A 24766-nucleotide genomic window follows, 5' to 3' on the forward strand; every position below is an offset into this window, starting at 1 on the left:
TTTCTATGACTTTCCGATTACAGAATCCGTTCCCAATCTTCTTTTGTGTTTAATCCCTTTCTTACTGTATTAAATCGTGACATAAAAAATTGTTCGCTTTTTTTGCGTTTGAGGTCCATATCTCCACCTCTTGCATTAATATAAATTGATTCTAGCCCACACCACATTAGGTCATTTATCGTGTGTTGAGCCTCCTGCCAATGTTCGGTTAAAGGAGCACCTTTTTTCATGCTGCGGATTGCTGATTTGTGCTCATTTATTCGTAGGCGAATTTCCCGAGAGGTTTCGCCCACGTATGCCATGTTGCATGGACATTTAATCATGTAGATTAGATTTTTGGACCTGCAGTTAATGAAAGTCTTAACAATATGTTTGCTCTTATTATGGTCAATGCATTCCCCTTTAATCACCAATGTACAATTTGAACAGTTGCCACACGAAAACGTCCCAGTGGGCAATGGGGCATTATCAATACTGGTTTGAAATTCAGAAACTACTTCTCTGTAGGTATGCACCAAGCTATTTCTTATTGTCTGGTTGCGTCTAAACGCAAACATAGGTTTAGGACGTTTTTCTTGTGTTTTCGTAGTTACTAAATGCCAGTGCCTGTTTATTATGTTCTTGATCTTATTGCTGACCGAACTGTAATTAGTTACAAAAATGAGTGGTTTTTCTTTTTGAGTTCCATTTTGTTTTGTTTGAAATAAATTGTCTCTGTTAAAATACTTGGCTCTTTTATAAGCATGCGTTTCGGATAGCCTCTGATGATGAATTTTTCAGTTAAGATCTTCGCATGTTTCTCAAAGTCTAACATTTGTGTGCAATTACGCTTAAATCTTAAAAACTGTCTGAAGGGAATATTATCCTTCTGACAGGGTGGATGGAAGCTCTTATAATGTAACATAGTGTTACGATCTGTTTTCTTTGTAAAGAGCTCTACTTGGAGTTTACTTTCATCATGTTTGATGATGATATCCAGAAACTCACATTGATGTTTATCATAATATGAAGTGAATTTGAGGTTATCATCCCCCAGATTTAGCCATGAAATGAAATCATTCAATGACTCTTCAGGGCCGGTCCAAATAAAAAAAGACATCATCAATATATCGGGACCATCCAGATATTTTTTCATAAAAAGGGGCCAAAGAATTAAATATATGGGTGTCCTCAAATCTCGCTACGTATAGACAGGCTAGACTAGGAGCACAAGTTACGCCTATGCTCGTGCCTTTTATTTGTTTAAAATAATCTTTATTAAACATGAATATTATTTTTTAAAAACTACAGTGAAACAATCTATGATAAAAATTTCATGTGCGTTCAGGTCTCTATCAGTCCTCGATAGAAGGGATTCTACCATTTCTATTGTACTGTCTTGCCGTATGTTACTGTAAAGTGCCTCTATATCGAGGGTCACTAAAAATTGAGTCTCGCAGTTAAATGCGAGCCCTTCAACTTTTTGGATGATATCACTTGTATCTTTGACATATGCTTTCTGGGTTATTACATGTGGTTGCAGAAAAATGTCCGCATATTTACTCAATGGTTCTATCAAAGAACCAATACTTGAGACTATTGGTCTCATCGGGGGATTTGTTGAGCTAATAATGTAAAGGAATAGCTGGACCAAGTATTTCAGTTGATTCTTGGTGGGGAATATCTGCAAGATTGATTTCCACAATTTACAACGGAGGTACAGACTTTAGTTACCTTTTGTTACCCTCTAGAAGTGCTATCTCTAGTTAGAGTATTTCATTGCCAATCCCCTTCCAATACCAGTACCACATGTTTAATGAATGAAAAAAAGATTTGATTGTGCCAAAAATCTATTGACCGTTCAAACTGTATGTTGTAATCATGCTATTGATGTACTTTGTAAAAAAAGATGAAATTAGTAATTGTTTCGAACTGTGTTTCTTTCTGATCTAGAACCTTGTCCTGATGAAGGTCTTATCATAAAACCGAAACGCTGCGTCGACAACCTTGTAACAATTATTTTCAATGTTCTTCATGTGAATTGTCACATTTTTAACTGGTCCTAATGGCACAAAAATTGTTTTGTAAAAATGATTTTTAAAGAAATTGTTTTATGATTGTATTATCTTTTGAATAAATTGTACATTTTTTTTATATATATTACTTGACGTTTCTTATCTGATTCTATCCATTTTTGTGAGTTATTATTCATGTGGTTATGGTTTGTGCACAAAGAGTGTGAATACCCCCTCTACTATTCAGTAGGCGTTCCTTTTTCCAACTTTATGGCTAGATAGGGACTCCCCTTTACTTCTTCTGCTTACTACTCCTTGTCCCCGATTGGATCCAAAAGGAGACCTCCCTGTCTTTTGAGAAGTATCTGTTGTAAGTGCAGGCCAGGTACGAAAGGTTATATGGTGCACATACTGCCAGACTGTGCAATAATTCTAGAGCAGCGTAAATCATGTCTTCGTCCGATATTCTTAAAATATGATATAAGGTCGCGGACACAGACGGTCATCCTTCTAACAGAAATGCCTACCATGGAAATAGCAATTGCACTAAGGAATTATATAAAAGTAATACAAAGTTTCCTAAAAACATATGAGCAATAACTTTTAGAAATTTTATGAACTAGATTAATTATATAGCTTTTATGAGACAAAATGTTTATTTTAAGTGTATATAATGTTTTAAAGGGCAGGGTTGCACAAGAAGAGTTGTTTTTATTGTAACCCTATTCTTTTTTAACGAATGTAACTATTATTGCGTACTTTATATAAATGGTGCTGTAGCATGTTTTAAATGGCAACTATCTTTTACCTTGTTTAAAGACCATGGTCTAAATGAACGTAATTTGACTGACTGACACTAAATAAACTCAAACCACAATAATATTAATGATGCTTGTGTCCTGCCTGGTTCTGACTAAACATCGTTTAACTCGAACAGCAGGTGATATAGTTTAAATAAAGCAGACAAAGGCCGCATCGCATGAGTGCTCATTGATATGTATTTGGCTTATTTACACATTTGTTAATAGATGCTTGCTTATCTTAATAAGGGCCCATCACTGTCCAGGAAGCAGTTCAATATTCGAAAGGCATAATACAGAGATGTGCACAATGTTAAGAGAGAGGGACACACAGTAAAAAGAAAGAAGCACAATAAGAAGACAGGGTTGTACTTATGTAAACAAAAACTCACACAATATTTCACATTTAAATTGTCAGTGTTGTTTCATAGGTCAGTGTAATTTTTGGCTCACCTAATATTTTGAGTGGAGCCTTCATCAATTATGAACAACAAAGAAAAAGTAACATAGGTCAGAATCACATGATTAGGTGCAACTTACTACTGGAAATTCAGGAAGCTTCACAGAAGCTTTGTTGTGTATGGAACACAGTCACATATCTGTGTAGTAGAATTAATTCAAATAAATAAACAAGTACAGTAATGAGCATGAATAACTAAGCATTCTTTACACATGTGCAAAAATGTGAACATAAATTACTGTGATATTTGATCAAGATCGATTCAGTTCGAAACGTGTCATGTTCTTCTGAACTGAAGATATGAAAATAAAAGAATTTGCAACCCTGGAGCGGTTTGCGTAATATTTGAACTCTGGTAACTAAAATTTCTTTAAACACTTAAGTATATAATGCCAACACTTAGATGATAAACAATTAGATACCGTAACACTTTTGGGATGTGGAAACATTCAAGAGTTCTTATTTACAACAACATCTCATTACAGTGTGCTATTAGATTTACTATTCTGTCAACAAATCATACATAACTTGTATTGGGCAACTGGTAAACATTAAGGGTAAATGAGATTATGTAATTAGGTAGGATGTTAAACAGTTGGTCACTCACTGAATATGTATGAAAAGTTTTTATAAATTAAGTTTCCATTATTACAGCACTCTTACGCAAGTATGTTTAGTTAATTTAGTTATGATGGATGATGAGGAGAATGTACAGGCTGGAAAGAGATGGAGAGAAACACTTGCCTTCTTCTCAGACGAGAAAAACATAGCCTTTCGATCTACTGATAAACAATACAAACCAAAAATCCATCATCGAATGAAGACGTTTTATGCTATTGACTGAGACAATATAAATAGAGACATTTTAGTTCCCTTCCCCTCTTAACACACTTTCTCTCCATGCAGGTTTGTTTAGTCAGTCAAACCGGAGGTTTATGTTTCTTCACTTGATAATGTTGTTTTGTTTTTTTTCAATGGACAGTTACCTCATAGGTACAGTTCTTTGTGAACTGCTCATGTATGGAAGCTTCTCCAACATTGTTCAAAGGTACTCTTCCTGGGTACATGCTATAAAAAAGGTTTATTTCTAATTTTTAACCCAATTTTTCACATGCTTTATACCTGGAAGCGTTGCCAGGCATGCAGATTTCACAACTTAGACAACGCTTTTCTGGAAGGGCAATCAACGAACACTCCCACTCCTAATTATATAGGGATTTTCGGTAACAGTACTTAAACAAGCATTGGCAAAGCCAATAGGTCTTGCCTTTCAATGGCAAGATTTGTATTTGCAAATGCGTGAAATATCCTGGTTTGCTGTTGTAGAACAGCATCAGAAAAAAAAATTTTTTTGCTGCAGTGCAATGACATACGTGCAAAACCTTCACTACGCAGGTGCACTTGACACAGCAGCCATTCTTTTCTTTGTTTAACCTTACATTTCCTGTTCCAAGATGGTGGTCGCCAAGCTTGAAGCAATAAATAAATAAAAAAGTGTGTGAAAGTTCATTTAAAAAAAAAGAGCAACTCAGTTGCAAATAACTATTGCTGGGCCGGCTTAAAAATGAAAAAAAAGTTTAGAAAAAAGCAAACCGGAAGAGTAGGGGACCAATGCAAATGCAGGAAGGCGACTGGGAGCAACTAGGAGTTGGGAGAGCGGAAAGCAAGAGGTGGTTTTGGGGGATGATGAAATATTTTTTTTTTTAAAGCCAGAAGGGGTGGGGAGAAGGAACAGTCTAGCAGAAAAGACTACATATGGCGATCCCTATCAGAAATTGTGAGAGTACAGTTTACTCTTCGTGTTGTGGATGAAGATTACATTTTAAAGGAGTATATAGAAGGTGTGGGAACAGCACTAGAAAGTGGTGCCCAAATAAGTTGGTGTTTTCACATATTGACTACAGTGACAGTAGTAAGTCTTGGGGGAACACTACAGTGACCACCTCAGCACAGAACACATTCCTCCTGTTTAGGCCCTGCTGAAGTTATATGAGAGGGGAAAGCATTTGATAATGATATATATAGCCTCCCACATGACACAAGCATTGGCAAAGCCATTAGGGCTCACTTATGCAAGAGTTATTACTTTGTCAATGTGTTTCAGCCATGTAATACGCCAGCATCGCTAATGTTCACCATGGCTAAAAGTTAATGGTGAAGAGTGCAGTCGTGTAGAGTGGAGTAGAGCAGAATGGAGCAGCGAAGAGCAGAGAAAGTGACGCAGAGAAAGTGACGAAGAGTAGAGTGACGAAGAGAGTAGTAAAGTCGCAAAGAGTAGAGCAGAGAGACGAGGCCTGGACAGGAGTCGCGTGGCCTGACTGCAGTGGCGTGGAATATAAAGTGTTTTGGAGTGTCGTAAAGTGGATGTCAGATTAGAATGGTGTAGAGTGGAGTAGAGTCTTAAGAGTGGAGAAGCGTAAAGTGGCACAGAATGTTGCAGAGTCAAAAGTCCCGGAAGGGAGTGGAGGGGCATAGAGTGAGTAAAGTGGCATAGAGTGGAGTAAAGTGGGGAGAGTAGAGTGGCATAGAATGGAGTAAAGTGGCCTATAGTGTCAGAGAGGCATAGAGTATCGTAGAATGGCCTAGAGTGAAGTGTCATAGAGTGGTGTACAGTGGAGTGGAGTGTCGTGTCAGACTAGAGTGGAGTGCCGTAGAGTGGAGTACAGTGCAGTGGCTCAGAGTGGAGTATGCATGGTGTGTTTAGCGCACTGCCATAACAGACAACACATTTTCAATTGAAAAGGCCAATACACCTACACATACAGTTTTCCCGAGAAAACCATGCAGCGCACAAACAATCATGTGTGGAAATGACATCATCTAGTGTATTGATTTGTTTTGATCGGATTAAAATATTTGTTTCCACACTTCAGAATTACAAAAAAATATGCTTTACTTGTGCTTTCCTAATTCTGCTATATTCTGAAATATGTGCACAGTTCATTTACAGATTTACAGACATTTAAATGTTGCTGTGTGCTAGCAAAAAAAAACTTTTCCCAGTACCAGGGGTGGCTCCTCCTCAAGAGCGGAGGCGCGTCACCCCGCATGCTGTGAGCCCAGCATGCACAAATAAATAAATAAAATGGCATGGCAATGCAGTTTTACTGCCATGCTATTTTATTTTGCACCAGCTTTGCTGAATGTGAGGGTGAGGCTGAATACTGAGTTTGCAGGATGGCAGCTGCCCCTGCAGCCTTTCTTACGATGGCCGGCCCGACACGCGCTCTGTAGACACACCAATCCCATGGCTGTGAAACAGTCAGGGGATTGCTGGCACTGGACTCCAGCTTCAAAATGAGTGCTGGGTTAGCCTGCTCCCACCAATCCTGGATGTGTTCTCATGCTGAAAACAGCATGACAGCTGCTGTAGATTTGGTTGGATTGGTGTTCCACTGGGCAGGAAGGAAGTCCTTCCATTCCTGCTTGTGGATGCCAGGGGAGTAGTGCTGCACCAGGGGAGCTGCATGTATGGTGAGTTTGGTGCCATCACGCCCCAGCATACTTTAATATTGCTTGCGGCCACGGTCTAGTGCCCAGCAAAATCGTCTCACTTTGAAGTCAGAAAAAGAAAAGTAAACAGCAAGCTCCTTTGGGTGACAGAGGCTTACATATGACCTCTTTCTTTTAATACACAGCAAGTGTGATGAGATAAGACCAATTTTCAAAGGCCTGTTTACAGAAAGTGAGGGCTCCTAGAAGAATACAGGGAGCGCAGGTGAACAGGTTTTGCTCCATGGGAGGGACGAAGACATGCTGGACAGCCTAAAGCAAATAAAGCCAGGAAATAGAAACCCATAAAAAGTGAGTTGCAAAATCACTGGTAATCAATAGGCTTCATATTTTTGCCAAGAAGCTTTCAGAATGTCCACAAGATGTTTTATCAAAACGAGGCAGCTATGCTGCCTAGAAGTCTTCCACCTAACTAGGCCTTTCAATAGGAGATGTGCACAAAGCAGTTACGAATAGTAAGTAAAATATTTCTAAAGCGCAATGTATGACGAGGCGTCTTGACGCTGAAGGAAACACGTTCTTCATCTAGGCATAGAAGGAATTACTTTTGCTTGGGGGGGGGGGCAAGGTTTTAGGCACCTTCCTAAAAGAAAGTCTGTTGGATTGCAATCTAATAGAGACCGGCAATGCATTCCAAAGTTTCGCTACCTGGTAGGATAGGCTTCAGCCACCCCATTTAGCCCCTTTTAATCCTAGGGATATGGACAAAACCAGCATTGGCAGACCTTAGGTCCGAGGCAGAATGAACCAATCAAAGTATTTCTGGAGGTGACGAGGCCCACCCCCATACAGCACTTTATGAACCAAACATAGTGCCTTAAACGTAATCCTTTCCTGGACAGGCAACCAGTGAAGGTCCCGAATGCTGTTAGATATGGGGTCAAATTTGGGAATTTTCAGTAGCACCCTGGCTACAGCATTTTGTAGAGACTGTAGTTTTAGTTGCAAGCGTTTATCAATGCCCAAGAAAAGAGTATTGCAATAGTATATTCTAGAAAGGATCAGGGCGACTATCACGTTTTTTTACGGCTCTTGTGGGATAAATGGAAAGCTCCTTCTCAGAATTTTTAAAAGGAAAAAACAAGGATGTGATGCGATTGTTATGTTCAGAGAAACAGAGTGGATCATTGAACAGTACGCCAAGATTCCTAGCTTTGTTGCCATCTTGTATTTATCTCCTGAAAAATCTAATATAGAAATGATCTTGAAGGAATTTAAAAAATACGAATTAATACGGGGATAAAAAATTAACTCCACCAAAACTGAAATTATCATTTTAAATACGGTGGCTTGCCTGAGAATCTGGAACTGCAGGCTTTAAAGACAGATCCCATACACTACTTGGGGATTTTCGTGACAGCACAACATGGCCAGCTGGCAAAATTGAATTATGAGGCCACTAGTTTTAAAATTCAGAAACTATTTGAAAAATGGACTTGCCTCCCGTTAACCCTGATAGGCCGAGTCGCGCTTCTCAAGATGTCTATATTACCTCTATTGTTATTTCTTTTTTCTAATATTCCTATTAAGATGAATCTCAGTTATTTCAAAGGAATTGATTCTATGTTTAGATTATTCATTTGGAATGAAAAGGCCGCTAGAGTGAAATTCCCGGTTTTCAGTTAGATACCCAATTGGGTGGTTTAGCACTGCAGAATATCCATTTATATTAGGATTCTGCATTTTTGGATTTTTTCAGCCAGTTTAACCCCTTGTGTGCAGGTGACGGCTCCCGTCCGTCATGGCACACAGTGCTGATGACGGCCGGGAGCCGTCACGACCACGCCCACGATCGAAATGTGCCGCACAGTAGTGGAATTCCAGCCGCGGGCATGGGGTTAATATCTGAATCTAAAAGGATTGACAATTTTTTATATATCTAAAATGATTCAAGAAGCTGTAACTCAAATCCCTACATTTCTTAAAACAGCTAAACTTCCAAAAAAAAACAAGGTACAAAACGCTTTTGGACTGTTCAATTAGACTTCTGAATGTTTTTGAACAGAGTTCATTCCCTGGGGTATTCTCCTTAAAACTAAGTGAATGCAGAGAGCTGGGCCTCCATTTTCATTCTGCTCAGTTGAAAAATTGGCACGATGCCGGTCTAGGGGCAGTTAATCAGTTTATTATTCAGGGAAGAATGATTACTTGGCCAGATGCTATGGTCCGAATAAACCCAGATTTTTTTTAATATATCCAAATAGTTTATGTATTCAAGAAATACAATGTTTTATCTATTAGCTCCCCCTCGAAGGAAGCAATTGCTTTGTTTACTTCCAAAATGAGTGGGATAGGCAATTGGCATCATATAATTCGTACGCAAGACGAATCTCCTCTGGTTTCCAAGTTCTTGGAAAAAGTTGTTTCAGAAACCCAGTGTCGCTTTTCCCAAAAAGAAGGGCAGAAAATATCAACTATAGCTAATAAGACTCTTAGAGATGCCAATTATAAAAGAATGGCTTTTCGTGCACATTGGATGGCTTATTATACTCCTAAGGCTTTAGACAAAATGTACCCAGAGGTCGAAAATAGGTGTTTTCGTTGCTGTGCTAGATCGGAGGGGGGTTGGCGGCATATATTTTTTTCACGTCCTAAGCTGGAAGGGTTTTGTGAGAAAATATTCGGGTAGGTTAGTCAGGCAATTCAAAAGCACCTTGATCCAATAGCAGAAGCAGCCCTGTTTGGTGTAAACAACAGGGAGGTTTCATTGTCAAAATCTGAAGGACTTTTTCTTGCTTCCTCAATGCTGGTTGCCCGATCGCTGATTAAAAAAAATTGGAGAACACAGGAAGTACCGGTGTTTGAGAAATGGTTAAATAAAATGATCCGTACAAAAAAATTCGAAGAAGCATAGGCTAACCGAATAGGGGCAACCAAAAAATTTGCTTGCATTTGGAAATTTCTTGTATAATGTTGGACTGAAGCTTGATTATAAGGGTGTACAGTTTCATGATTATGTGTTAAGGACATAGTTAATTCATTGACGTTTATTTTGTATAACTGACTGATAAAAGGGATACTCAATTCTGATTTTGTAATAAGACAATATGCAATATTTTCACTGAAAGCTGTACTCAATAATGTTTTTTTAAAGACTCAGGCACACACAGCAGGTTATTGGTTGTAAGAGTTTAATGTGACTAAACTTCAAAAGAAAACGTTGTGTTAAAAATACATTAAAGAAAGTTTGGAAGAAGAAAAAAAAGATTCCTAGCTCTGTTAACTGGGTCAGGGCGCGGACCTGTGTCAGTAGGCCACCAGGAGTCATTCCAAAAATGGGAGCCGTTCCCAAACACAATCACCTCCGCTTTGTCTGTGTTTAACTTAAGGTAATTTTCACATATCCACCTAATGATGTGCGCCAGACAGTTATGAAACTGACTTGCCACCAAGACTGCATTAGATGTTCCAGATATACCTTATCTGCATATCATCTGCATAGGATACCACCAAACAAACATAGGCTCAAATGAGTTTAGCTAAAGGGGTGGCGTAGATGTTAAATAAAGTGGGGGATGGCTCTGACCCTTGAGCAACTATGCAAGGTAGAGAAAATTTGTCAGAGGTAAGATTTCCCCAAGTCACCTTCTGCTCTCTGCGGGAGAGAAAGGAGAGGAGCAGGGTTAAGCAACTCCTTTTGTTCCTACTGTCTCTAGCCGCTGTGTTAGCACCTGATGGTTGACAGGGTCAAAAGTGGCAGCGATATCAGGTAGGATAAGTACAGCTATCCCACCACTATCCAACTGTGTACGGATTTTCTTGTTGGCCATAACTAATGCCGATTCCGTGGAGTAATTAGGTCTGAAACCATGTTGCAAGGTATCAAGGAGATCATTAGATTAAAGACAACTCACCAGGTCTTGATTCATGGCCCTTTCCAAGATTTTAGTAGGAAGTGGTAAGCATGATATAGGTCGAAAGTTCTTAGCCGCTGTAGGGTCTAAGAACGTTTTTTTTAGCTTAGGACGAATAAAGGCTTTCTTCCAAGATGTCGGAGAGGTCCCTGAAGTGAGTATCTATTTAGAAGGGGGAACTAAGTATGTGATGACAGTATCTGATACTATGTGTAAAACAAAAAGGAGGACTGGGATATGTTGGGGAACCTGACTTGATAGTTAAAAGTATTTCACGTACTCTCTCGCAAGATAGAGTAGATAAGCTTGTCTATTCATTATTAGTTTGATTGTGGTGGGCAATGCTCAGTAGTGGTAGACCTGTAGCTGAGGAGAATGTTTGCCCCAAGAGCTCCATGTAAACTGTGTGCTCTTTCGACTGAAAAAAGTTGGCAACTTTATCACTGACAGCTTGATCAGGGGAAAATTGTTTTAAAAGTAAACATTAGGGCTGACCCAGTTTCCGTTAGAAACACCAGATCAGGGCTGAAAGTCTGCAAAAAGTTCTCAAATTCTGGCTTTTGGAAACACACAAGTTAGGACTTGGTTTGTGGTTTTAGGAGAGGTATTAACTGCTGGTGTAAATTCAGAGAGCGCGGCCTCTATAACGTTAAGCTTGGAACCAAACGGACAGTCCGAACAAGTAAATTTTAATTATCACTATTAAAAATAAAAGAAGGAGGAGAACTGCATTGCTCATCCTTATTGGGCGCAGATGGGCTTGCCTTTGGCACGCCTTCGGCACATTCGATGCACGATCGCGTCAGCGTGGGCATTTATGCATTAGTACTCTGAACAATTAGAGCATCGATCAAGAAAATGGTAGACCCGCTCTTACATACAGGCACCGCCGCCAGCACATCGTGAACAAAGTGCACAAAGCGAAAAGCGTCCTTTCTAATAACTGCAGTCAAGGATTAAAACAGATAAACATTAAAGTAAAGTAGAAAATCTTAAAAAACATTAAAAGAGTAAATCTTTCTAGAAATCAGATCTCTCAATGTATAGCAAAGTTTCCCCCTGTTTAAATGAAGAACACGCTGCACGGTCACGTCAGCGTGTGCGTTTATGTGTTAGTCCTCTGAACAACTAGAGCGCTGACCAAGAAAAGAGAATACCATTGTACATAAAACATTAAAACAAATAAAGACAGGAAAATGCAGGATAAACAACCTCCTAATACTCTGGTTGAGCACCTCAGTCGGGGAATAGCATAATTTTAATGTTGGCAGACTGTCTGTAGCTGGGGCTATGCACTTCAAGCCTTCTACATGGAGGTCCTCTCCGGGACTGTGGACCCTTTCAGTTGGACAGCATGAAATATCCGGATGCCGGCAATGCTCCTGTTGCATCTCTTGGGAACGGATTGAAAATGTATGCCTAGAACCTGCAGGTAAGATTCCAGTCTTAATGGCATGATTTATAGGAATTCATTGTGTTCAACAGTGCAAGAAGATCAAGTCCACCTTCTTGTCAGCAGGTTTCCTATGATGTCCATCGGGGTGGTTTAAGTTCCTTTCTTAGCAGTAGTCTTATTAAAAATCACAGAGTATTACTTCTCAAACAGTAGATGTGCTGCCAAATTTCTGTACCTGTACTAACCTCTGCGGACATGAAAACCAACATTACTGCTCTTAATGTGGAGATACTTCACTCAGGTTGGTTAACAAAAGGGAAATAATCAGAGAGGGAAAGAAGCGGTGCAGTGTGTTTGTGTTCATTTCTACCTGATGTCTTTAGGTCTGTGAGGCACCTCGGCTGGCTAGTAGTTGTTCCTGTTTTCAATGGCTTTCAGTCACACTGTAATTCTGCCAGCACACTCCACCCTTAACTTGCCTGGTGATAGATAGCCCATTGGTGAGGGGAAGGGCCCATTGGTGAAGGAAAGGACCCATAGGCGACGAATAGGTCCTGCCCCCAATACATCCAAGATTGTCAACAACATAGTTAGTAGAATTATATATCCACAGTACCCTGGGTAGACAAATAAACACTGCCCTTGAAAAGAACATGACAGAAAGGGGCGGGAGGTAGAGGCGTGGGTAGTAGACATGACGAGGGTAATGCTGGAGGGGGAGCAGGGAACAACGAGAAATGTGGGGAGCACCATGGAGGAAGCAGGGAGTGAAGCAAATGGAGAGGTGGGAAGAAAACAGACAAGAAAGAGCACAACATGGAGCTGGGTGGGAAAAAAAACATGGGAGAGAAAGCAAAGGGTTGGGGAGAAGCATTCAAAGGTCAGTGGATTCAATAGGGGCACATCGGGGAAGGACATGAGCAACGAAAGAGCAACAATAAAGTGGTGGAATGGGGGAGTACACAACGGAGATAAATTAAACACATGCACTCTTGTAGAGTACATAAACAAAAAAAACAAAAATAGTAGCACCAGAAAAATGGATCAATGGAAGGACACAGTAATGCATCTATATTCCAGGGAAGGGACAGACACAAGAAGAGGAAGAAAACCCCTCTCAAGCGAAGAGCAAAAAGCAACAAATGAAAAGAAGAAGCAAACACATTAAAAGTGACAATGAGAGAGAGCCAATCAACGATGAGTAAAGGGCATGCTCTAAGCTCCCTGTAAGCTAACAATACGTCTTGCACAGACAGCAAATGCGCTGTCCTAGAAAAGGCATAACACTGGGAAGGATGTATGACGTTACAACGCATACTTTTACAACACCTACCTTTACAACGCAATTTTTACACCGCAACATCCATTACAACGCATGCCATTACAACAAATTCTTTGAAACTACCTTTACAACGCATTCCACTACAACGCATACTACATTTTCAACGCATACCATTACAACACATAACATTACATTGCATGTAAGGTAAGTATTGGATAGTGTAGGGGTAAAAAATACTATTCTAACTCCAGGGGGTGCAACAGTAGGGTAAGTGTTGGATAGTGTAGGGGTTAAAATTACTATTCTAACTCCAGGGCGTGCAACAGTAGGGTAAGTGTTGGATAGTGTAGGGGTAAAAATTACTATTCTAACTCCAGGGGGTGCAACAGTAGGGTAAGTGTTGGATAGTGTATGGGTACTATGTGTTGTAATGCTATGCGTTGTAATGGTATGCGTTGTAATGACTGCGTTGTAATGGTTGCGTTGTAAATGCATGCGTTGTAATGGATGTTGCGTTGTAAAAGTTTCATTGTAATGGTAGTGCAGTGTAAAAGTTGCGTTGTAAAGGTTGTTTCCCCACTGGGAAGTCCATTTGTAAAACATGTTTTCAGATGTACAACACCAACTGGTTGACTGCATTATCTTCACAAGTACAACTCTATAAGCTACACTTTAATTGCCAGATAAAAGTCTACTCATATTTTCGTGTTACACAATAGACTAACATAATTAAGATAAAGCGTGTGTAAAATGTTTTTACATGCATGACGCTTATATCCAGATGAAACTCTATATAATTTACGTATTTAGCATCCCAAAGTCACAGCATGTGCATGTGCTTTTATCTAATTTACGCGGTTTTCCTCCTTCACAGAAGTGTCACCTAAGCCATTTGTTATGATCGTTTTTGTCTCGTGGAAGACTTCAGCTAAATGACTGGATAAATGGAACCATCCAGATGTACCTATGTAAGGTGCTACGTACACAGCTACTTCAGTACCCTAGAGTTTTTGAAGAAATGTGGTTTTCTTTTCCGAATCTCATTATTTGAAGATACTTTCCTACACTGCACCCGACTTAGACTTTTTAATTCTGTTTCTTAAAATCTTTAATAAATTGCAACACACAAATAAACTGCTAAAGAGAAATATTTTTCAGTATTTCTAGATTTACCCGGAAATCTTTGGAACAACAGTTCACATACCGATGGTTGGTTCAAGAAATAGATACTCGAAGGGAGCGCCCCTTCTGTGATTTTAGGTGTATAAGGTAAACCACTGGCCTCTAAACATTTTTCATTCTTTCTGAAGATCTAGTTTTGCAAAAGGGTCACATTTCACTGCAGACGTTACTTTTGTCATAATACTGATCAATGTAATGATTCTGGGGGAAGGAGAAAACAGCCTGTTACATGGAAGGTGGTCTCTGAACATTTCATGTACTTAGAAGAAGGCCTTTAATTCCAGTCAAGCTACACTTCATTGATTTCCACACGAGCAGTTGGAACACATGTCTGATCCCACTATGGGCTCAGAAGACAGAAACTCCTTTAACAGCACACACTAGAGGTGTAAGATGCTTCCACGGTAAAGGTGAAGCAGCTAGAATCCACTCATCTTGCACGACTGCTGAACCAAAAGCCACCAAAAAGACAATCATTGTGCATTGCAGCCCTGGCTCACTTCTTATGAATATGCAATAGATTTGGAATAAATGGAGTCCAGTGTCACTGAGGCCAAACTAAGAGAAAAGAATGAGAGGGGGGACAAAGAAAAAGAAGCCACAACAAGTTATCAAAGTCATTTTCCAGGACGATTAAACAAAAAAATACATTGCTAAAGGTGTGTGCAACTCTACCAAAGGAACAAAGGTCTGGAAAAAAAGTCGAAACATTAGGAAGCTTAAAACTGTAATGTCCACTCGCATAAATAACTTTGATTAGAAGACATTGATGGTTGGTAAAACCCTTTTACTAAAAGGCAGTACAGTTGGTGACTCCAGCAGTTAAGAAATACATTGCAGTCCCCACAAGAGTGCATGGAACAGTAAGGTAAGCACCACTTGGAGCTAGTGTGAGTGGGGAAGTGAGAAAGGATCAGGATGAAGTTTGTGGTCCTACATGTCGGATTGTCTGCTGGCATTCATCAGACTTCCTCCAAGCCCTACTTGCCTTTCGGAATGAGAGCGGTTTCAGCAGAGTTCCCGAGTTTCCTTTGGACTGGTCAGCTTTTGGTCAACAGGTAAGTGAGGTCCACATACAAATTATTTGTGCATCGTTTTAATTGTGTGAAGGGGTGTTATGCACAGGTGAATTCACTCATCTCTGTGGTTCAAAATAGCAGCACAGTCATGCAAATTGCCTTGTTGCTTGCTCTCATTCTCATTCACATTATCATTGATAGGAGTATTCAGGATGGTATGAAACAAACCAGCCAATTAGAAGATAAGGGGGCAGCACAATTAATCAGCAGGGAACAATCATAGGAAGTTCTATGTAGGGATTTCAGGTCTGCCACAATAATCCTTTGGTGACTAGGTTAAATCATGGCGAAACCATCTGTAGGTTGTGCAGATAAAAAAGCAATAGAAGATGGCGGCTCGATTGACAGCTCTACCAATTATGGAGAAGACAAACCTTCAACAAAATTGTGCAGCAAGACAATGCTTCAGTAAGACACTGCAAATGGGGCTAAAGAAGCTACTGTGGATAAGGTAAAATACTAATGTAGCGAGGGTGCATGTAAGGCTCTAGTAATTTACTGACTGAACTAAAAGCTGAAATAATTTGCTGTTGATGGGGATAGAGGTTCTAAAACATATTGCACGATGCCTATCTTTGAACTCCAATAAAAAATTATGACAAAAAAAACAAAACATATTGCACGATGGCCGTGGCCCCAGTAACATACTTTGGGTACCAGTAAAACAATATTGAACTGGGGGCATGGCGATGCTCCAAAACACTTTGGGTGACCGGGAATAAAGAACTATGGAGGGCAATAAAGAATAATGTATTGTTGTTGGAAACAAACAAGATTAACTTAAGCGTGTGTGTCTAGTGTTATAATTAAAACTAGCATCAAGATGGGGAGGAAGGGCAGCACAAAGCAAAGCTTTTCTACAAAATACAGCAGAACAAGGGTGAAGAGGTAGCAGCAGCGGTTGCGCCTCTCCAGCTCATTGAGGCGCTCAATGAAGCACAGAGGGTACCGCAGGCAGGGGATGCAGCTGAAGGTGCGGCTAGTACGGAAACGCTGCTGGAAGTTGTACTCCAAGGCTCCCCAGAGCCCGGGTCTCCTCTGGGCCACAGCGAGCGAAGCCCGGACTGTCTGCAGGCGGGTACAGTCCTGCTCCAGCATCGTCTCCTGTAGCTTGAGAATTTCCCACTTCATCATTGGGGTCTTCTGGCGGCAAATGGGGCACTTTACGCGGCCTATATCTGCCTGGCCGCTCTGATCCATGATGGCCTTCACGCAGCTGTCGCACACCACATGCTGGCAGTTCAGCAGTGCCTGGCGACACCGGCCTGTGTCATACTGTTCAGTGCAGATGGGACACTCCTCCTGGTGCTCAGCATCCTCATCTTCCACAGAGAGGATGGAGGCCTCTGCCATTTGCTGGTCTGATGACACGTCCATGCACTCTGGCACAAAGGTACTGGTTGTAGGACAGGCTTCTTTGTGATGCAAAGGATACAAGTGTCCATCGGGGGGCCTTTGCTCTTCAGGATAAGGGCACTGGTCTCCAATGGGAACCCTTGCTTCCATAGATGGGTCTAGCACAGTTGGCAGTGTTCTTTGTTGGAGAGTTAAGCACGGCACAGAAAATGGTTCCGATTCAGCATATGCATGTAGTAGAGTTGCATTTGTCCCCAAGTTGGAAGATAAACCCAGTGCTGGAGATGATGCTTTTTCTCCCATGGGTGGACACATAACAGCTGGAGGCACCCTTTGTTCCAGAGGGGAGCGCATTATTCTAGAGGATGCTCTTTCTTCTAGACCGTGGTACTCCCTGGATACAGGTAGCACACAAGATGGTGAACTTTTCTCCATAGATTGAAACAGTGAACGATACATTGCACCTTGCTCCGGAGATAGAGACAGATTACCTGAGGGTTCTCCACTTTCCTGATGGGGACATGTTACACTAGAGAGTGTGCTTTCATCCACAACCTGGGACGATGCATCACGTGATCTCAGGTCAAGAAGGGGGCACAGTTCCACGGGGGGCTGCGTTGGATCCAGTGTAGCCTTGCTGCTGCTCTTCCTATCACTGAAACAAATATCAGCGATATCAGACCAGTTCATCAGCTCAACTCCGACCTTATGCCTCTCCTCCAATGGCAGGTGCCCGTCTCCAGGTTCTGAAGAGCAGTTCCCTGTTGATGACACACACTTCTCCCAACAAAGGTTCTGCGGCTTCATCCTGTTCATTGTTGCCCTCAACTACAAAACGGCTGCTATCTCCTGAGGAAAGGGAAAGAGTGGTAGCATCTCGGAGCCCTGCTCCAAATGGGGTTGTTCTACAACATTTGGCGGGTGCTTTCCTAGGACTTGTGTCTTGGAAATCTTGAACACCTGCAGCGATCTTCCAAGACGGTGGATCCATATCCGCTCCTTTTCCTGCAGAGCCACAGAGATCCACCACTTCCCCAGCTTGCTCCAGCATCTTCTTGCCTGGATCTGCCACTACTTTCTCCTTCGCCTCTGCAGCTCACAACAGCCCACATGTGGCTTAGGAACAGAGTGCACCGGTGCAGTTAGTGCACGACTCCCATCCACGTGCCAGCATCTGCACCCAGTCCAGACGAACACGGTCCTCCTTTGTTAATAGAACTTAATTTTAAAAAGCTGTCTCATTGAATGTCAGCAACCACGCGCACACACACACACAGAGCGAGCGGCTCCAATGTAAAGTCTCGTGGCACCAGTGCAAGCTCGATCACAATTTACAAATCTCTTTCCGGATCTTCGCGGCTCCACGTTAAGGGCGTTCGTTTTAGCACATGTGCCGCGATTACTGGGGTGTGCCAGTTCGGATTAAGACCAGGGAAGTATAACATTCCGAAATGCAAGCCAGGAGTACTTGCCTTCTGATGTCCAGCCCGGTGTCTCTCGTGACGTCTTTCTCTGACGGATACGTCGCCAGGGCTCCAGTGACGCTTACCTTTGGCTCTGCAGAGAAAAAAGACGCGTTTGGAGTCACCTGAGGCGCAGATCCCAAGATTCGGCCCCACACCAGCCGGCGCTGGTCTTCACTGGTTTATTTGTCAGTTCCGCTGCCCCGGATGCTCTGCTCTCACGGTTGTGCCTACTCACGCATTCATGACAGAAAGAAGTCGAGGCGCAGAGCAGAGACGCAACTGAAAAAGTCATTCAATGTGAAGAGGTCCGGCCGCTCTCGTCTTCCTGAACCGGCCCAGCCACCGAGTCCTGCCAAATCCGCCCTCTCCCAATCAGCGCACCTGGCTGGAGGGCGAGGCTGGGCTCGCGCAGGTGTTTCCCAGAGACCGGTTGGCTCCAGTTAATGCTAATAGGCTGCTGCACTGAATGCGCCCGTGCCCGGCTTATCTCAGCAGACCTGTTTGCAACACAAACAGCATTCCATGCAGTCATATTTACAATGAGCAGATATCCAGGTTTACCGCGTTCCCAGTCGTTAATTATCCCTTAACAAAGCCATGGATTCTGGGAGATGTAAGCTTTAGTCCATTGCGCCAAGAAGGCTAAAATAGTAGAGAACAACCATGTTTTGGGGAAAAAGGCCAGGTTGGGAACCTGGTGTCTCCTTGAAAGGAGGTGCGGGAGAGGGTGGATCTGCACTCATGTTCACAGCACATGCAAACTGAATTCTGTATTGCTGGTCATTGGCTAATAATGAAAAATTTAATAATAACAAAAATGCAGCCCTAAAACTACATCTATTCCCACACTTGCCTCAAAACCTTTATTCATCTCTGTCTCCAACCCAACCACCCCCCTCAATCCCTGCCACTATCTCACTCTCTGCAGCTACACAAACCTTTTTCTCTACACCCACCTCTATCTGAACACCTAGATCTATGCATACGTTTGTGTACAGCTGCACCTGTCTCTTCCAATACACCTACTGCTAGCCATACCTACCTATATTTGTATATTTACACCTGCAACAGCCTCCAATCCTACATGTAAAACTAGCTCTATACACCTACCTTAATCTTTACATCTATCCCTATCTAAACATCTACATCTACACACACTTTTATGGTAAGGCGTTATTGACATGTCTCTTCCAATGCACCTACCGCTATTTCTACACCTACCCCTATTTCTATATTTACGCCTGTAACTACCGCCATTCCTACATGTAAACCTATCTTCATACACCCACCTCTATCACACCCCTATCTCTTCACCTACCTCTACACATACCTTTATCTCTACATCTACCTCTATTTGAACACCTACATCTACACACTTTTATGTGTTCAGCTATATCTATACACCTCTTCCTATACAGCCTCTACCTCCATTGCTACCTCTATTTCTATATTTACACCTGTAACTGCCTCCATTCCTACATGTAAACCTACCTCTATGAATACTTCAATGCTATGATCACATCAAACATCTACCCTACCATATGGAAAAAGACAGTAATTAAGCCTTTACTCAAAAAAGCACATTAGATCCTTCCAAGGTCACGAGATACAGACCGATATCATGTATTCCTTATCCATCGAAGATAATTGAAAAAATTATGAATATCCAATTATCTGAATACATAGATACTAACAACTGCCTAGACACTTCCCAATTCGGATCCAGGAAGGGGGCATTAACAAAAGCTTCAGATGAGATAAGAATGATCCTCGATAAAGGAGGTGCCGCAGTGCTCATATTACTTGATCTTTCAGCGGAATTTGACACAGTTGATCATTCTATTCTGATCGACCGTGTCGGAAAAGCCGGAGTCTCTTCAAGTGCTGTCTCACTCCTTGCCTCCTTCTTGACAGATCGAGAGCAATCGGTTTCCATGGGCGCATTCTCCTCTGACTCCTTCTCACTACCTTGTGGAGTCCCCCAGGGATCCTCGCTGAGTCCAACACTTTTTAACATTTATGTGGCGGACTTAGCGAGGGTCATTAAAGCTTATCGTCTAGCAGTAACATCGTACGCGGACGATACACAGCTTGTCCTGGCCATTAACAACAATGGAATGGAAGTTGCTGATAATTTCCAAAAAGGAATGCTTGCCATATGTAATTGGATGAATTCAAACTATCTGAAACTTAATTCGGAGAAAACCGAAGGGATGGTGTTTGGAAAACTCATTGCTGCATGGTCTCCCACCTGGTGGCCTCAAGATCTTGGCCCCCCACCTAACCCGGTCACCAAGGTTAGAAACTTGGGTGTAATTTTTGACAATAGACTTTCATACATTCATCAAGCCAACTCTATAGTTTCTGCCTCCTTTTTCACACTTAAAATGATTAAAAAACTTCAACCGTACCTTGCTTTAAACACCATAAATACTTTTATTTCAACTCTATTGATGTCTCGAGTCGACTACTGTAATGCTCTTTTGCTTAATGCTCAAGAACAAGTAGTCAATAAACTTCAGCTTGTCCAAAATGCAGCTGCAAGACCCGTTACTGGTACACCCAAATTTAAACCCACTTCAAACATCATTCGCAAACTGCATTGGTTACCGATCAGGCAGCGAATTAAATTCAAAGCCCTGCGTATTGCTTTGAAAAGCATTCATGGAAAATCTCCTTCTTTTCTTAAATATGCCCTCTGTCCCTATCAACCATCACGCACTCTCAGATCTGCTAATGCTAACCTTATGAAGCTAGCCAAAACCAATAAGGCCACTTGGGGAGACAGATCTTTTGCAGTGGCCACGGCTAAATTATGGAACACCTTGCCAGGTGATCTTAAGAACATCCCTACATTAATAGCATTTAGAAAGCAGTTGAAGACCTGGTTATTTAATTATTAGAGTACATCATTCTTGGGTATAACCTTCAATTTTTTCTGTCAAGCGCCAAGTCACCCTTGGGTAATCGTGCGCTCAACAAATTGCATAAAATAAAATAAATAAATATACCTCCACGTACCTCTACACCTATCTTTATCCCTATATCCACCTCTATCTGAAGACCTAGATCTACCAAAACCTTTATGCGTCATCTCCTTTTTTGGTATATTCTTTGTAAACAAGTAATCATCACACAACAAAACAAACAACAAGGCATTGACAAATAACAATCACTGCATGCAGTGTAAATATTAAGTATTGCCACCACTGGATGAGGAAAGGGCACTAGCAAAATCTCCAACACGGAGTCGTGTACGCATTCATGGAGACAATAATAAAAATAATAATACAGCCATTTGTAAAGCGCAAACAGCTACCTCCCAAAGGAGGTGTCCCGGCGAGTAACAACAAGTGACAGTGAAATAAATGGTCAAACACCAGCCATCCACCGGAATTAATCCAAGTTAAAAAAAAGCCAAGTCTTAACTGCCTTCCTGAATAGAAATTCTGATTCGATCTGCCGCAAAGCAGGCGGCAAAGAATTCCATAGCTTGGCCACTCTCACCGCAAAGGATCTGCCGCCCATCGCGCTTTCCTAACTCGTGGGATGTCAAGCAGATTCTGATTAAATGACCGCAATAGGCGAGTCTGTTTGTAGGCACATAATCGTTGTTTCAGATATCTGGGGCAGAGTCCATGGAATGACCGAAAACCTAAGGTTAAGGCCTTAAATTTAATTCTGTTGGTCACCGGTAGCCAGTGAAGGTCCTTAATATGCGGAGAGATATGTTGACGCATAGGTACGCATCTAATCAATCTCGCAGCTGCATTTTGGACCATTTGTAGTCTCTTAACCATGTAAGCAGGTAGGCCCAAATAGATGCCATTCGCATAGTCCAGTCTAGACGTCACCGTTGCATGAACTACGGTTCACCAACAGTTTTCTGGTAACAAATGTAAAAATGTCCTCATGTACCTCAATTTTCCAAAGCAGGAGGATGTTACTTGCTGGTTTTGAGAGGAAAAGGGCAGATCTGCCTCCAATTGTACGCCTAGACTTTTAACAGTGCCCGCTTGGGTAGGTGGTAACCCCATTTCTTGTGGCCACCAGACAATGTGCCACTAGACCGTGTCAATGTATCCTTGGGAAGAGGAAGCAAACAGTGAATGAGCAAGGCTGGTGGCTAACAAAAGTTAGTTTATTGTGTCCTGTCGGGTAAGTGATTTGGTAGAGGTATTCGGGCGTAATTAAGTTTGGCAGGGTTTCGTTAGCAGCGACGATGGAGTCTACACAAAGAGCGCGTGAAGAGGGAAGACGCTTGGAATGGTCCCCTATGTGAGGTTTGAGCCCAGTATAAATGTAGGAGTAAAGCAGGAGAGGTCACCATCTTATAAGGTTATTCAAGTCTGGACAGCCTACTCATTGATTGCCAAGAAAATGACCAGTTGGTGCCTACAGGGCCATGGTGTCATCCTTTTGGCACCTCCATAAAGCTAAGCCATATCACATTCCATACCCTGGCAATAGTGCATCTTCTGCAGAACCCTGGCCTGCTCTCAGTGCATGGCTTTACTCTCCGCGTGTGCCTAAATCAAGCTCAACATCTTACTTTACCACTACTTCTACACTCATCAGTACATCTATAGCAGCCTCTACACTTCCACTTTCCTCCCCATCTACCGTTATAATAAGGTCTATACCCACCTCTATTGCAACACCTACCTGTACATCAAAACCTACATCTGCTTCTACCACTTCTTATACACCTACCTCCACATCAACTCCTATACTTTCTTCTAGCTCTGCACCTAGCTCTGCACCTACTTCTACTGCTATACTTCACCACCACCTCTACACTGGACTGCATTCACAAGTGTATCTTTCTTTTTGATTATTGTTATTTTTTTAAATGTAGAAAATCCACATTGTTCACTGTTCTCTACTTTTTCATTATGACCCCTTCCCTTCAAAACATTATGTTTTTTCACATTTCTTAAATATGATTAGTTATTGTAGCATTCCCTTGTTATTGTTTCTTTTTTACACTGAAGGCTGTCTGTTTAGCTCATACATCTTTGCACTGTAGCATCTGTAGTTCTCCACTGGTCAAAAGGGGTGTAATACAAGCAGTAACAATGCAAACTGATTTGAGCTGAGAAGCCACGTAGCGTGAACATCTCACATATAACGAGCTGCAGCCTGAGTCCTCCGTTGAGATACAACACCAGACAATGACTTACACGTAAAATGGCAGAATGGAGGGATTGGCATAGGTGACTACATTTTTTCCCAATGAGAAGCCACCCCAAGGATTAGGTGTGCCACTTAGTGCGGTTGATGGGTCAGCGTTCTTTTTTTATACAACCACAACAATACACAGGAGTAACATTAAGCGCTAACCGGTATCATCGTTCTGCGAGATGAAGGGGTTCCACGTCTCTAGAGGAGGACTGCGTTGCCAGGTAGTACACACATGCAATGCAGTATTGAGTTAGCTATGCCCATACCATTGTTATGCCTGTTACAGTAGCTCCAGGACCTTTGAAAGCCCACCTAGGAACTCTTTTTTTTTTTTTTTCTTGACATGAACTTGTTGGGTCTCTTTGACTGGTCACCAAGGCAAGGTGTCTCATATCTAATGGATGAACTTACTGATGTGCATGGCTGCAAAGTGACACCACATCATGTAGGACACTTTCAGCCAGTCCTGGCTTTTTAGCTAATGCATGTTACACTTGGTGACTTGTACTTTCGCTTTTAACATTGCAAGTGAGGGCTACAAGCAATAGAAAGGCAAGTTTCTGAAAAGCCAGGAGTGGCTGAAGGTCTCATGCATGACAGGGGTCCACATGGCAGCTACAATACAGTGTTTGTAGTTTTCCATTATATATCCCTCCAATGAAGCAAGGGCCAGTTGACTGTGTCAGATGAAGTCACAGTGCCAGGGTTGCCAAGTGCAGGCATGTTAGGTTTTACATCTTCATCCAGTCCTGGTTTTTTAACCAAAATAACTTTGCGTTGTAGATGGAAAGAGCTGTTAGCTAAGACAACCAAATTGGCTGACAGTGCCAGACACATAACATTTACCTATTTGAAATATATGCCAATTTAGGATATACTGGTCGATAGTAAAATGGGAGGCTGCCCAAATGACGAGTGCCTCTATAAGGATGACGGGGCTTGGGTCAGGTTATTACTTTTACTCCAGATCACCATAGACTAATCAGGTTTCCAGACCTATGTGTGTCACTGAGAAATGATTTGTATCAGGTACCATCATTTGGTAGGAAAGTGTTTGTGTGAAAAGGGAAGCTACTACACAGTGCCCAGTGCATGTGCTCAGACCACTAAAACATGGAAACAGAATGGCAGGCCACAATCGACTCGCGTAACTGTTAAGTAAGGCCACAGTACAATGGTGCAGAATTAGCACCAGTGGCA

The 24766-nt window shown here is 41.8% G+C and overlaps 1 protein-coding gene across 1 annotated transcript; it reads right to left on the minus strand.

The window, feature by feature from the left end:
* Positions 1-15252: 15252 nt before the first annotated feature.
* LOC147710570 (ring finger protein-like) lies at positions 15253-18686 on the minus strand. The gene has a single exon (XM_086921239.1). It carries the CDS (start codon positions 17730-17732, stop codon positions 16341-16343), a length of 1392 nt encoding a protein of 463 aa, XP_086777365.1. The 5' UTR covers positions 17733-18686; the 3' UTR covers positions 15253-16340.
* Positions 18687-24766: the final 6080 nt, after the last annotated feature.

This window comes from Lissotriton vulgaris, chromosome 5 (genome assembly GCF_964263255.1).
Source record: "Lissotriton vulgaris chromosome 5, aLisVul1.2, whole genome shotgun sequence".
Lineage (NCBI taxonomy): Eukaryota > Metazoa > Chordata > Amphibia > Caudata > Salamandridae > Lissotriton > Lissotriton vulgaris.

Bases quoted from the DNA above. Each gene is read 5' to 3' on its own strand.
- LOC147710570 (XM_086921239.1), bottom strand. From the start codon at position 17,732: ATGAACAGGATGAAGCCGCAGAACCTTTGTTGGGAGAAGTGTGTGTCA.